The sequence below is a fragment of the Octodon degus genome, unplaced genomic scaffold (assembly GCF_000260255.1).
Source record: "Octodon degus isolate 3935 unplaced genomic scaffold, OctDeg1.0 scaffold00023, whole genome shotgun sequence".
Taxonomy (NCBI): Eukaryota; Metazoa; Chordata; class Mammalia; order Rodentia; family Octodontidae; genus Octodon; species Octodon degus.
Window position 1 is genome coordinate 6,706,096 of NW_004524599.1, and position 15,620 is coordinate 6,721,715.

The following is a 15,620-nucleotide window of genomic DNA, read 5'->3' on the forward strand; positions in this document are numbered from 1 at the left end:
AAATCCTGAGGGGATTTCACTGACCTTCTCAGACCAAAAAGCTACAACTCTTGTTGCATAGGTCCTGCTTTACCTTGGTCTTACCCATCCAGTAGAAAAGTATGAAGACGCAATATAGGAAGTAAAGCCATGTTGTTATGTTGAGCTGTGGTGGACTCAGGTCAATAATTTCTGACACTGCCAGTTAAACAGAAGACCCAATGCTATTATGGGCTACTGGACTCTTTTAGAATATTTTGCTGAGTTTACACATCTATGATATTCAAATAACGGAACTTAGAAAAAAGGGGTATACAGATGAATGTCCATTTTGTATCTGTGTATTTAAAGTGGTTGGGATAGATATATAGTTACATTCTCTTAATGAATAGAATGATTTGTTCTAATGTTCTTTGTAAATAGGATCTCAGGTCCGCATCTTGTACAGCAATTAACCACTAAGAAGAATATATGCAGTGTGTTGGTTATTGAAACTGTCCTACCGATTTGATTTGAAAGTGTCTCATTGCTATCTGTTTATCAATAAAATTATGAAAAAAATATATATATACCACAGAGATGGCAAGGATCTAGGGATGGAGGGAGATGGGAGGGGAGGGATGGAAAGGACAAGAGGATTAAAATATGCTACCAATTCTCCTTGATGAGCATATTTATTGTGTATCACAAACATACTAATTGAAAAAAATTAGAAAATATGGAAAAATACGTAAGTTTGTGGTAGGGAAAATTTTTTCTTTATAAACACATAAATCCCAAAAAAGTAATCATAAAATAGAGATTAAACAGGCTGACAATGATAAAATCAAGAATTTCTATTTACTAAAAGGTACTTTAAAGAGGAAAATTAATCCAAAATCTAAGCATGTAAAATAGGTAAAGGTTTTATCTATAATCTGTAATCTAATACATCCTAAGAAAAAGACAAAAAAGTTAATTGTTTGAAAAAAAATACATGAAAGACTCTGGCAAGTATGTCATTAAGGCAGAGCACAAATGAAGGCATGTTTGACAGTAGTTTCAAATTACACAGGAGGTCATTAGCCTGAAGTTGTGGCCTTATTTTGAGTTTCTATTCAACATACTGCAATTTGTCTTGTGGAGTATATGGAATTGAACCTCACCTTTTCTTGGTAACTTATACCTGAGCTTCAGCCACCCAGAGGCAGCCCACTGAACAGACTTTGCCCATATAAAGCAGATACCTACCTAGCTGTGCCCTCGGTGACCCTGTTCTTTGTTTCCGTGTTCCTTCTCCCACTGTTAGGGAGAGCTGTGTGAAACTCTTAGGGTCTAAGTTGCCAGATTCACGAATTGCTCTTTGCTTGAAAAAACTGTTAAACTTAGTGGGTCTTAAGTTTTTCTTTCAATATGAGTAGTCAAGGAAAAATCATGAGCAAAATAATATGGTACTTTATAACCACATAGCTAGAAAGTTTCAAAGACTGAACATGTATTATAGAACATAAATGTGTTATTAATGGTTAGGAAATAAAAAAGGAATTTTACAAAGCTTGAAAACTGTTTAGTGAGGTAAATATTCACATTTCCTATGCATCTCCTAGAAAACTCACAAACAGGTACCAGGATAGTAAAATACTCCTAGGTGCACTAATTATAATAGAAAATTGTATAGACAGAAATAATAACTCAAATCCATTATAGAGAAAGGGACAAAAAAGAAAAATCACACCACACAGTGAGATGTTACTACAGCAATGAAAAGCAGCAGCTATAGCCAATAACATGGATGAGCTAAATAACAGCATGGACTGAAAATGCCACAGCAGACTATACACATTTCGTTTTCAAAGCCCAAATCAGGCAAAACTAAAATTAAAAAACACATTGTTCAGAAATACCTACTTCTGTGGGATAATTATTTATTTAAAAGCAATGAAATGATCCCAAAGTTGAAAACAACAAAAACCTTCCAAAGAGGCTGTGGGAAGAAATGAGACCAGTGTGTAGCGGATGGAACAGTCCTGGCAATGCTCCAGTTCTTAAATTGGGATTATTTTTATGCTTTGGAACTAAATGTGCTGCATATATTAATTTTTAGATATCACATAGTATATGATAAAAATTTAAAGCAAAATCTTAAAATTGAAACTTATTCAAGAAGTAGTACATAAAAGCTAACTAATCCTAGACAATCTCTTTCTTTCCAGTTTATTTTATTCACATTTCATTAACATAACAGTGACAATCATCATTTTGCTTAAATCCTGCTCAATAATTGTAAAACTGGTTTCAAGAACAATGCACATTAAGAAGTATGCAGACAGCCCTGTCAGGAAGAACACATTGACGTTACGGAAAATTATCATGTAAATGTCACATGCTTATGTCTAGCCAAACAATTGATAGTCAAAGTAAACCACACTGAAGTCAACTGATTTTCATTTATAAACAGAGAAAAACAATACAACAAGTACAGGAACATAACTTGGTGCACTTCTTTTCTCTGTTGGTATATGAATGACAGTTTTTATGCAAGCATATTATGCTAAACAGATCAATCCTTCATTAGAATGTTAAAAAAACTTGTTTATAAATCTATCAATGACCATGTTCTTTTTCCTTTGATGAAGTTGATGCTTCTGACAATAAATTAGTTACTCATCATAACAAGGACAAAAAAAGGAAGAAATTTTCTAGTAAGTTAAAGATAACACGATCTTAGATGGGAACATTAAAAATGCTAAACAAAAACAGACATGGTTAAACTTTCACACTGAAATGAACAAAATTATGTGAAAAATACAGCGAAATGTGATCTATCATAGATGATTAATCATAACCTAAAAAACCCAAATGACTCCATATTTTATAATGTATTATTTGATTAAAAAATGAATTCTCTTTAGGAAAAATAGCTAACTTAATGCTTTGAGAAATATCAACTCTTTTATTAAAGACTTTTTCCTTGTATGATTAGGGAGGGATTGATATTATTACTTATATTTGGAAGGAAATATTTTTATTTGCCCAGAATTTCTGTGTAAAATGAAAACCAAATAGTAATTCTTAGCAGTGAATTGCACAGAACAGCACTCACTTGGTATTCATTCTGAGTCTTAACTAAGTGTAGCCTGCCAAATGTAGCCCACTCAGTTATTCTGAAGCTCATTATCCACTTTCTTTTTCTAGACCTTTTGTTCTGTGAGCTCCTTCCTATCAGGCATTTAGTTCGCTTCTGTGAAAACTTTGCTACACAAGTGAAAAAGAAGGAAAAGAAAGACAAGCTCATATTTATTCACTAGTTGAAGCTGTTCTAAACCATTACTAGATGTGAAAGAGGCTGACCACAGTGATAAAAATTTTAAAAGTAAGGTTTTTTCTTAATCTGAGTGTGCAACATGCCCCAGATGGACAATGAGTAGTCAATCAGTCTCTCAGGAACACCAAGCTGTGGCAACTTCTGCAACTTTCTAGCCTTGCTGCCCTACCAGAATGTCTTCAAAGATCAGGGTAAATCTGGGCCTTTGAGAGTTTTGTGGAAGGTAGAAGGGGGTGAGGAGAAGGAAGATAACTGAAGGCTGCTGCACATCACTTTATAACAATTAAGAAATCCCAAGCAATCCTGGAGGCTGCACGGGCTGCTCCAGGAGTGGAGAAGTAGGAGAGTGAACTCTGGGAATCACTTCCCTAGGTGGCCTTGAATGAACATGGTATCCTGGGGCTCTCTTTATAAGGCAAAGTCTTTTAAAAGAGTTTATCCTTTTATGTCAGTAAGCCTGAAGTTTGTGGGGTCTGTCCGTTATCTGGATATAAAAACTGGGCTTTTAAAAAAATATTAATCTTAGGGCTGGGGAGATAGCTCAGTGGCTTGAGGGCCTGCCTGGCAAGCATAAAGTCCTGAGTTCTATCCCCAGTACAAACAAACAAACAAAAACAACCAACCTAAATAAATAAAAATAAAATAAAAGAATATTAATCTCAGCAACCATGTTCCCTTTGGGCCAAACTTCACAAGTACTATACTTTTTTTGGCCATCCTATACATTTTTCAGTGACTTAGCTCTGCTTTTTGTTCCTGCTTCTCACTGGAAAGCTGGCTAAAAGCAGCCTACAGTACCCACGGTATTGCCAGAACATTGGACTATCTTGAAGTTTCCTGTCAGATGAGTCCATTACACTTAATCTCTACTTCCTGCAGTCTCAGGACACGGGCAAAATGAATAAGGATTTTTTATTTTTGTCCTTGCATGCCTTCAGGGCACGCTGGCCAGCGGGAGAGTTGTGAGGTTCGAACTCCAGCCACCTGAGGCTGACAGCTTTGTGGAAGCAGCCACTTAAAGGACTGAGCTAGGCCCAGGCTCCTAACATGGGCAAAATGAAGACAAACTTTTTGTCCTAGAGGATAAATGAACTCTAGCCTGACTGGCAATGGAGTTCTTGTTTCCAAATGAAGCCACCTGAGCTTGACCTTTACTGTCCTATTTTTATCAGTATTTAACCACCTGAGCTCTGAGCAGAATCCATCAAGTTCTGGTTTATAACATTTTAGGACTTCTCCAATCCACATCCCTAAAGCATTCCCTACTCTTCCCACAAACTAGTTTCAAAGGCTTCCAAACCACATGGCTAGGCAGAATCACAGTAACACCTGCTCTCTTCATACCATTTTTGTATAATCAGCTTTCCGCTGCTGGGAAAAAATACCCGACCAGCACAGCCTAGAGGAGAAGCAGTTTAATCTGGCTCATGGTTTTCGGGAATTCAGTCCATAGGTGGCTGACTCCAAGGCAGAAATGCATGGCTGAGGGCACAGTGAGCAAAACTGCTAATCTCATAGCAGCCAGGAAGCCGGGGGAGGAGAGAGGCTGGGGAGGCAAATATGCTCTCTAAAGCTATGTCCAACCCCAGCCAACTAGGCCTCACCTCCTACCAGCAAATCTAGTTACAAACTCATCAACAGATCAATCCCCTGATGAATACAATGCCACGATCCAACCACATACTAACAATTGACCTCTGCACACATGAGACTTTTGAGGGATGCTTTAAATTGAAACTATAAGCAAGAAATTGTTTTCCCTAAAGATGTCTAACCAGTAATCGATCTAGAGTTGGAAGAAATTTGAAAAAAGAAGGCTTTCCATTGGAATTCTATTCTGTACATTGCTATTGAAATATTTCACTATAATTATAAGATTTAACAAGGAAAATTGGATAGAAGATCATGAAAAACATGCTATGAGAACCTTACTTCCCCACAGTATTAAAAGAACACTACCAATTTTATTCACTTACAGATAGTATTAGAACACTATCTCCTATTGGTCTTCCCCTCTTACTACTTCTTGTATTTCCTGAAAAGATAATATGCTTTATATCATGAAAAACAATTTCTGCCATTTAAGTTTTGATTTTTGATACAAGATCACATTCATTGTAAAAATACATGAAAAATTACAAATTATGACAAAATAGTTATTCTTCCTTGCCTCTTCTTCCATCATTACAGATGTGTCTGCATATAAATCCTTTCATAGTTTGTCCAATTCCACATAAGCTTATATGGAAAAATATTTTGTTACTTCTACGCCATCAAGTGTGTGTGTACACACGCACACACACACATAATGGGTGCACACAAAATATCTGACTTCATTTAACCAAATAATTTGCTATAATTTCATTTTTACTTAACTATTTTTATTACCATCAACTGAAATAATTAATTTTGTTATATACCCAAATATGAATTTGCTACAATTTCCTCAACTCTTTTTACACTGCCTGACACTGAGGTTGTTTCCACTGTCCTAGGTGTTTTCTCATTACAAAGTCACTACAACCACCCAGGCACATGAGACCACGCGCAGGCAGGTGTGGACACCACATCGGGCCTGCTGTGCGGCCCTCACGGCACAACCTCAAGAGCAGGACTGCCACAGGAGCTGCAATCATCTTTCAGCGCCTACTGGCAATGATTCATGCATGAACACCGTTCCACAGTATCCCGTAGCTGAAGTGTTTCATAAAGCAAACTCTATAAAACTCCTGATACCAAATAAAACTTATTTCTAATTCTGTAGTATGTTTACACTGACTGATTCAGGAAGAGTGCAATCATCTCTTTGGGCATTTCTCCAAAAAGTCTGTATTGGGCCTGATTTTAATTTACCTTTTTTTGAAACTTCTGCCCCATTAAGTTCTTTTTGTGCTTCTTCAATTTTGTCTATAGGGGAAAAGAAAGAAAATTTTACAAGTCAATTAACCAAAAAGAATACATTAAAGCAAATACAGCACCTATAAACGATATCAAACACATAATTGGTGGATGAATTTATAAAACAAATGTGCATAAACAATGCAAAGATACATTCCCCCCCCTTAAATTTATTTTTATGTTAATCATTTCTTAGCCACAAAGATTATTTCCAATTAATTAATGGTTTCCCAACTAGTATACCTTGAATACTGAACTATACCTAAAAGGTATTTATTTTGTTATCTAATGAAAGTATCTAAAAATAATACTTTCCTTACTGAGTGCCCAACAGAGATTTTCTTAGAGATACGAATATCTACTAGCTTAGCAACAAGAACAAAGTCTGGTGTGATGATCTGGATGTGGTGTGTATCCTCCCAAAGATCATGTGCTAGAAGCTCGGCCCCAAGGTAACAGTGTTAAGTAGTGAAAACTTCAAAAGCAGGACAATTTGGGGAGTCTTTATGTCACTGGGAGCCATTGCCCTCAGAAGGCATCGAGGTAGTTCTTTAGATAAGGTCATTATAAAAGAACAAGCCTGTCCACTCCTCAGCCTCTCTAGTTTCCTATCTTGCCTGGTATCTCTTCCTCTTGGATGTGATCCTACCACAACGCCATCCACCATGATGTGATGTAGCCAAAAAAGCCCTCACTAGAGATAGCACCATGCTTTCAGCCTCCAAAACAGTAATCTATTTTTATTTTTTATTTTATTTTTTTTTCTGGAACTGGGGATTGAACTCAGGCCCTTACGCTTGCCAGGGAAGCGCATATTCCACTGAGCCATCTCCCCGGCCCCTAAAACAGTAATCTAAATGCATCTCTCTTGTTTGTAAAATACTCAGTCTCAGGGATTTTGTTATAATAACAGAAAATGGATGAAGAGATGGCCCAAGGCACAAGGCACACATGGAAAACAGAAAAGTATGAAAAACAAAGGAAATGATGAGCTAAAGAGTTGCATCATTTCTGGCCCTTAAAAACAGCAGAGTATCACAAAGTGTGAAGGCAGTGTGAAGACAGAACACTGTGTCACTAATAATATAGTATTATATTATGTACAGCTGACTATAGAATTTCTGTCTCTGCTCATAGCTTCAAGAGATAGACTTAACCTAGAAACTGGGAGTAGGAGGGAGACAAGTGTGGGCTTACAGCAGGTGGCTCTTTACTCTGAGGCTCTGGGCACATGTGGATTTTGTAAGTATGTACCCATGTTGAACTCCGGCAACAGTTCAGTTGAATTCTATAAGGTTATGCATACTTGATTATGATGACTTTAATTTCAAATTTTATGTTTGTCTAAGCACTTATTACAATACAGATAAAAAATTCCCAGGGTGCTATTTTGTACTGAATTGACTACAGCAGTAATAAATATACAGCATTGCAGACATCCCCATGAAAGTATAGTTTAGGTAAATACTCTCAAAATACTGTTTTTCCGCCCCTATAGATAATTAGGCTCTGCCTTGTGGCATACATTATCAGTCCCATGCTTTATATCACCCTCCTGGCCATAGAAGACATAACCTCTAATATTTTAAATAAACAGGAGCCATACACTCAACTTGGGTCCTACAAAAGCTTGTCTTTCCCCATCTTGTCAGAAAACCAGGAAATTAAAACACCTTCATTTAGTTATCAAACTCCCTACAACTGCATATTGGTCCCAGGGCGGGAGTGGTAGAATAAAGAACAAAAGCTAGTTTGAAATAGAACACATATCTCAGCAAGGGTCAAAAATAACTAAATCTCCATTCTGACAAATCCATCCCCCATAGCAATGTCCTATTTGTGTCCTGAAAATGATCAGATCCACAATACAATGGAGAGGAGTACAGGCAACTTCTAGAAACAGGACAGCTTGTCTGATTTACAAACTGCTATTATTTCTCATGAAATTATGTGTTGATACTGCAAATAGTCCTGGCAAAGAGCTCATTAAATTCAGCAACTAGCTGCTAGTGCTGAAATCCAGAGGTAGAAAACATGCTTAGCATACACCAGGCCTGGACATTTCCTCCCCAGGACTCCCCCTGCCAAAAAAAGTTTTGAGTTTTTACCATAAAGAAATGAAGAAGTGAAACAAATAAGTGAGTGGACAGATACATTTAGTCTGATTTAAACATTATAAAATGTATACATGTGTTGAAGTATCACATCTTGCTCTATAAATATGTATAATTTTTATGTTTTATGTAGCAATTAAAATGAAAATAATCAGTGCAAAAGAAACACAGAAACTGGATAAAGCACTTAGCAGCAACTTTTCCAAAAAATATATACCATGCATAAAATCTATATGAATGTGAGTAACCAAAGAATAAGAACCATGTCAAAAAAATACACTAAGTACATTTTAGATATTCAAATTGTAAGTAAATATATCATATAATTTAAAATATATTGACCTTGAGAGACATAATAAATGTAGTTTTATTACAAAAGCAACATTATTTTTATGCCCATAGTTTATCCAAACTTAATCATAAATAATACACATCTACATATCACACTCACATCAATGACTGTGCTTTCTAGAGTTTATGCACACATAATGTGATATTACATAATAAAAACACCTTTTCATTAATAGAATCAATTGTAGCTCAAAGCAATAGAAACTCATAATTTAACAAATATTTGAGAAACGGCTGCTATTTAGTGTACTCAGGCTAGCTATCTTTTGTTTGCACTTTGATACAAAGTCTCCCAAAATGACCTGTTTATATTTGCTCACAAAATACAGACTTTGCTTTTAAATTTTTCAATTAAGTTACCTTCTCTCTGGATAACAAAGGCATACAAATTTGTGCTGCTGACTTGGAACTTCTCCTGCATTGAATACAAGCATCTACTCAAACACTTTTACTTACAGCTCCAGTTCAATAGGTAAGTAAACTCTTCAATTAGTGAGCTATAAGAGCCATTATGAGAAAGCATTTCCTTCTGGCAGTTTTTATGGTAAATCCTGTTTATATTTAACTGTTCATTATTCTCCTGGTAAAATATAATATATTGTAAAAACCATCTCCAAACTTTCAGAAGAGTGTGGTCATTTACTATATGCTTGTGATTGGTTCATTTAATTTGTTATTATGTAAAGCATTTTTTTTCACTATAGGCTTTTTTTTTTTTTTTTGCTATGAACCAGAATTAAGAAATACATTTTCATACTCTACTCCATTACAAACATGTATATATAGTGTATGTGTATAGAATTGAGACACAACCTTACTTATATTCTCTCTATACTTTGTATGCTTTCCTCTTAAAAATGAAAAACAATGTCCTTGGCCAAACTACATGAACTTCAGACCTCTGCTGGACTGTAAACCTTCAGCTCAACACTCAAGAAGGAGCAATTCTAACACATCTTTTTCACCACAGTTTTATCACTAGTAGTACATTCCAGCAATACGTTCTCTCACTATTAAGTCCTGTTTTGGGTGTGGAAGGAGCTCAGGCAGAAAGATGGTATCTTAGATTCTGAGACAACCCCCAACACACCTCCTTAAGGTCACTGATAGGAGTCAACAGCTGCATCAAGAACTACACATGCAGACATGAATTAAAGGTTTGATGTACAAATATTTAAATAATTTCTCCCTCAATGCTCAGCCTTCTCCCACTTCTCAGCTACATGCTACAGCCTCTGTGCTACCCATCTGCCATAATGGATGACACTGAGAAAATTACATAGGTCAACAGAACTGGCTTTCAAAACATCCCAGGCCCAGTTTTCCTCTATGTTCTTCCACATTTTAAAGATCAAGCATCTTCTAAATTTTCCCAGGAAACACAGAGTATGTTCTCAGCCACATTAATGAAGCTGATCACAACATCTGACCAAAGAGACAGAAAAAAAGCACTATAGCAGTGTCTTCTCTAATACAGATGGTTAAAACCTTTACTCCTCTGCAGATTTCACTTCAGCATCTACATAACGACATGTGGGAAACTTTACTTTCAAATATATATTATTATTTAGTCACTAAAGTTGTGTTATAAAAATGCTGATGGAACAATGCTCAAAGTGTATTGTGTAAAAAAAAAAAAAAAAAAAATGCCCAAGTAGGGTCTAATATAAGAATGCAAAGATATTTCAACATTTAGAAGTTTCAAGCTGAGTATCCTTTATCCTAAATACCTGGAACCTGAAATAATTTCAGATATTTTCAGATTTAAGAGTATCTGAAAAAAAAGAAAAAAGTACCTGTACATAAACAATGCGAGACTTTGGGCATGGGACCCAAGTTTAAACATGAAGATTCATCATTCATATTTCACATAAACCCTTGACACAGAGCCTGAAGGCAATGTTGTACTTCAGTAGAACTTTCCAACCATGGTGTAGTTTACACTCAAAAAGCTTGACTTTACCTTTTTTGTTGTTGTTCAGAGTCTCACTACACAGCTCAGACTCATAGTGATCCTCCTGATTTCTGCATCCCTAGTGCTGGAATTATAGGCATGTGCCACCACACCTGGACTAAAAAGTTTGACTTTAGATTTTGGGATTAGGGATGTTCATCCTGTATCACACCTTGTAACACCAACAGAATTAGGGAAGGGACAAAAGTTATTTAAATAATGCCCAAATATACTGAGTCAAGTCATATCTATCTTTAGTACTTGAAAAACACCTTAATATTGAACAGAAAATGATCTTCATTATATTAACAAGAATTAGTCTACTAAATACAACAAAACAAAGAAATGGACCATTCTTGCTCTACCAAAACGCCTTTAATGAGGCTTCCCAACCCACTACCTGCACAGCATCCTGCATTCCCCTTGCACTTGTAGCCTTCCTTTCCACTACTCTGAGGGCTGCCTGTCCACTCGCCTTCTGCAGCAGACTCAGAATGCTTTTCACCAAACCCTCAACTCATACTTTTTAACAGATGAACTCCTCTGCAGAATTCACTTCAGCATCTACGTAAACAATGACATGTGGGAAACTTTACTTTCAAATATATAATATTATTTAGTCACTAAAGCTGTGTTATAAAAATGCTGATGGAACAATGCTCAAAGTGCATTGTGTTTAAAAAAAAAAAAAAAAGCCTAATTCTACACATGTTGTTCCACACACATAAATGTGTACTAACTGGAGGTGGACAGGCACACATTTACACCCATAGATCTATGAAGAAAAAGACCAAACAAATTGCAAAGGGACATCTCAGGGCAGTACCTTAATGTATAATTTTCCTTTGTACTTTAATAAATTACATGTAAGGAACAAATATCTTAATATAAAAATTATCTAAATTCAATAGAAATAAACCCTAATAATGTGTTATCTTTTTAAAAAATGTTGGCCACTGGACACAAGTGTAATCTCAGCTACCTGAGCTGGGGAAATAGCTCAGCAGTATGAGCCCCTGCCTGGCACGCATAAGGTACCAAGTCTGATCCCCAATACAAAAAAAAAAAACTTTAGTCGCAGCTACTTGAAAGGCTGGGGCAAGCCTGGGCAAGTCTGAGGCCTGCTTGAGCAGCTAATGAACTGAAATGTCCATTGGGGACTGTGTCAGTTACTCTTCTCTCATTGCTGGAACAAAACAGCCAACATCCAAAATTCAGGAAGAAAAGGTTTATTTAGCTCAAAGTTAGTGGAGATTTCAGTTCAAATTCAGCTGGCTCCAAGGCAGAGTGGCACATGGCAGAGGGCGGCATTTCATGTCAATGGAAAACAGTAAAAGGACAGAAGAGGCAACCGCAGCAGCAGCAGCAGCAGCAGAGGCAAACAGCACGCGTCTCCCTCTTCCTTCTAGCGCATCCAGGCTATCCGCCCCAGGGCAGGTGTAGTACTCACACTTATAACCCCAGCATTGGATCATGAATTAATCGCAACCTCCAGAAGTCTGCCTCATGACCACATGAGGCTCTGGGGGGACAACTAGACACAAACCATACAGGGATGCTGCCCAAAGCATGGAGAGGATGCGAACACTCAGGGGCAGGGACTAAGGAAGTAAGGAGACCTGAGGCAGGAATCAGAGCAGCAAAGCAGAACTGCATTTCAGAACCCTGAGCAAAGAATACAACAGAGGCCTAAAAATCTGGCAGGATTGTGGGAAGAAGACAGGTTTGAGGGACTGGGGAGATGGCTCAGTAGAATAAATGCTTGCCTGACAAGCACAAGGGTCTGAGTTCAATCCCCGGTTCTGGGAAAAAAAAAAAAAAAAGACAGGTTTGTGCTGTTTTTCCAAGTTGTTTAGGGGACCCAAGGGGAGGAAGCAAGAAGAGTGAAGACATAGAAAAGAATGAGACGTATGGAGGAGCTAGAATCTGGAGAGTGTAAAAGACAGAAGCAAGCGTCCACGCTGCAGACTAATTATAAACAGGGAGAGACCCCAGGCTATTCTATGAGGCAGAGGGAGGGGAGTGACAGGCAGATACAGATATTCCTCATTTAATGACCTACGTGCTCAACAACTTTTGGGGCTGACAACAGACTTACAACCCATCTTTTAGTCCTGAACATCTTGTTGATAGACCAAGGTCTTTTTTTATTTCTTTGATATAGTGCACCTTGTTAACATAGTACTGTGATTTTTGCTGAATGCACTGTACAGTTTCATGTTCTAGTATACACTATGGAACTATACATAAGAGGTATGCCAATAAAAGTCATCAAGCTGGAGTTTCCTTTGACAATTTCTTTGTCCTGAATATTATAATGTACGCACTATATGCAATTCTTCATTTAGCAACCAGTTCGTTTAATGACCTCGTCATGGAAATGAAGTTCGGGCGCCGAGGAGCATCTACATGTTAAAGGAAAAGTCCGCCAGTGGGAAAAACATTTCCCAAGATGTTGACATCTTGTTGTCTCCACAGTTAGTGAAAAGACAATGTCTACAAAGCAAATAAAGTTTACTGTGTATCTGTGCAGGGCCTTAGAGACTGAAAAGAAGGTAAAGTCACTGATGGGAATGGAAGAGCTAGCCAATTTAAAAATAAATATTAAAGCACTACTGATTAGCACCTAGAGATCTGTAAACAAGAAAGCAATGGACTATTGATGGCTCCAATCTGCACAAGGATACTATTTATTCAAACAAAACCTGGATGAGGTGGTAAGAAAAAGATTCCAGATTTTTATTTTTCCAGGAGAAAGGACAGACAATTTAGTGGGATAAAGTTGCTAAATGCAGTTCATGAGACTGAGCAAATAAGACAGGACATGTGAAGGGGCCAAGGATGTGAAGGGGCTTGGGGGAGGGGGAGTGAAAAGGAGGTGTACTAAGTGACCAGGCGTCCCAAAGAGCTAGACAGCGTAGTCACATTCCAAGCAAAGCTTCAGAAAATGTGGTTTAACCACAGAGGGAGTAGTACCCTGCCATCAAGATGAACTTGAGTCATTTAGAGGAAAACGGGCACATGCACCTTTAGACCACAATGCTAAGTAAGCTAAATCAGACACACAGACTTAATCACTGCACATGTTCTCTTACATGAGAAACTCCAAGTAAAGAGCAAAATAAAACATAAATAGCAGGAAGTAGGGAGACATCTTTCTCAAAAGGAAAGGAAATAAAGAGATGGTGGAAGGAGATGAAAAAAGAAATTAAGATGTGTTGTGTACATGTACCAATTCACCACAAAGAATTTAAACATTATGTACTATAAACATGTAATAAAAAATAAATACAGCAAAGAACAAATTCAAATGGCTATGAGCAAAGTAATGTAGAGTGGAAGGTTAACTGGACATAGACAATGACAAGCCTAGTATTCTCATGGGAAAGCAAAGATGAAGAGGAACAAATCACTCTGGACTGCAACTTAAAACATGAAATGACTAACCTTGCCATGCCATGCTTTAAAGGCCTGCTTTTTATATGTTCATCCTTTTCACAAAGCAGTTTCCATCGTGATAATGAGAAAAACTTGAAGAAGTTCCTAGAGCTAAGTAGATACACACTCTGTCATCCCATTGAAGTTATGAATCAACTAAAGAGAATGTTGCTTCTTTACGAAGCACATCGCAACATAAGAACTTAACAGGAAAATGTATATAAAGACACACAGAACATACTATACCAAATCATCAACTACAGCTTTTGAATTATTTTTGTCTTTGTAACATCTGGTTATGAAATTTATACAGTGTTTATATGTGGGAGGGATCACTTGGTTTGACCTGAGGGCATGAGCAGCAAAACTGAGAACTATGGAGACCACTGTGCCCAAACATACTTTCACTAGTAGGAAGAACTTTTAATGATACCATTTTACCCCGCATGATGCTACAGACTATATGCTTTTAGGGTTGCACATACATTTCCCAGGAAGTAAAGAGCAAAGTAACTTCCCAAAGTCTCATTCTTCGAAGTTCTACTATTTTATAAAGCCCACTGAAGTTTAGAAGAGAGGCTAAGCTCAAAGTCAAAACCTTCCACCCAGGTATGTTGGTGCACATTTATTATCCCACTGCTTTGGGAGGCTAGGCACAGAGATCATAAGTTCAAGTCCTACCTGGGCAACTTAGAACCTTAGTAAGACTTTGTGTCAAAATAAAAAGTAAAATACTGGGATGTAATCAATAAAAAAAACTCCAGGGTTCAATGTCTGTCTGTCTGTCTGTCTCTGTCTCTCTCTCTCTCTCTCTCTCTCTCTCTCTGTCTCTGTCTCTGTCTCTGTCTGTCTCTCTCTCCCCCTCCCATTTCTAGTTGGCAAAGCACCTTAGTCCTGAACTGATACTTTTCACATTGCTATTCCAGCTCCTATGTAATAACCCTTTATATAATACCACAATTCAAACTTTCTGCTTATTTGAGGCACTTTATATTAGAGTATAGTAACGTAAAAAGCATGATAATGAAGCTGCACACCATACCAATTCAATCAGCATTTTCAGGTTTACTAGGTGATTAGAACATGCAGCCAACCTTGAGAAATAAACTTCAGCTTTACCAAGTCAAAATTCAAAGCTTTATGAAATGCCACAAAAAGCTAGCTTTTCAGAACCACATTTTATCAAGTGGCAGGGATAGTAGCAGCAACATTTGGTCAAGTGGTAGAGACAGCAGCAGTAACACCTTATCACAGTAGCTGCTGGATCAATGGATGCTAAAGAAGACAGGAGGAGGAAAAGCTCAAGGAGTACTTCATGGCTAAGGATATCTAATTAAATTATACTTCTAGAGCCCAAAGCAAAAGCATTTATTCTCAGTAAGTACCATACCAAAAAACAGGTCCAGTAGTTGTAAGTCCTAATGTCAGCTCTAAACTATAAAGTTATTTACCAGCTAAAATTCAGTATCTAAAAAATATAAAAATGAATATAAATATAATCAACAGGGCCGGGGAGATGGCTCAATGGAATAAGCGCTTCCCTGGCAAGCGCAAGGGTGTGAGTTCAATCCCCAGTTCCACA

General features: G+C 37.3%; 1 protein-coding gene across 3 annotated transcripts in view; it reads right to left on the reverse strand.

The window, feature by feature from the left end:
• The window catches only part of Hivep1 (human immunodeficiency virus type I enhancer binding protein 1), a 163,795-nt gene that overhangs the window by 76,843 nt on the left and 71,332 nt on the right, over positions 1-15,620 (reverse strand). For all 3 annotated transcript variants that reach the window (XM_023712080.1, XM_023712078.1, XM_023712079.1), the window contains exon 3: positions 6,137-6,190. In XM_023712080.1, the coding sequence (XP_023567848.1) occupies positions 6,137-6,190 (54 nt within the window). The remainder of the gene's footprint in view (positions 1-6,136; positions 6,191-15,620) is intronic.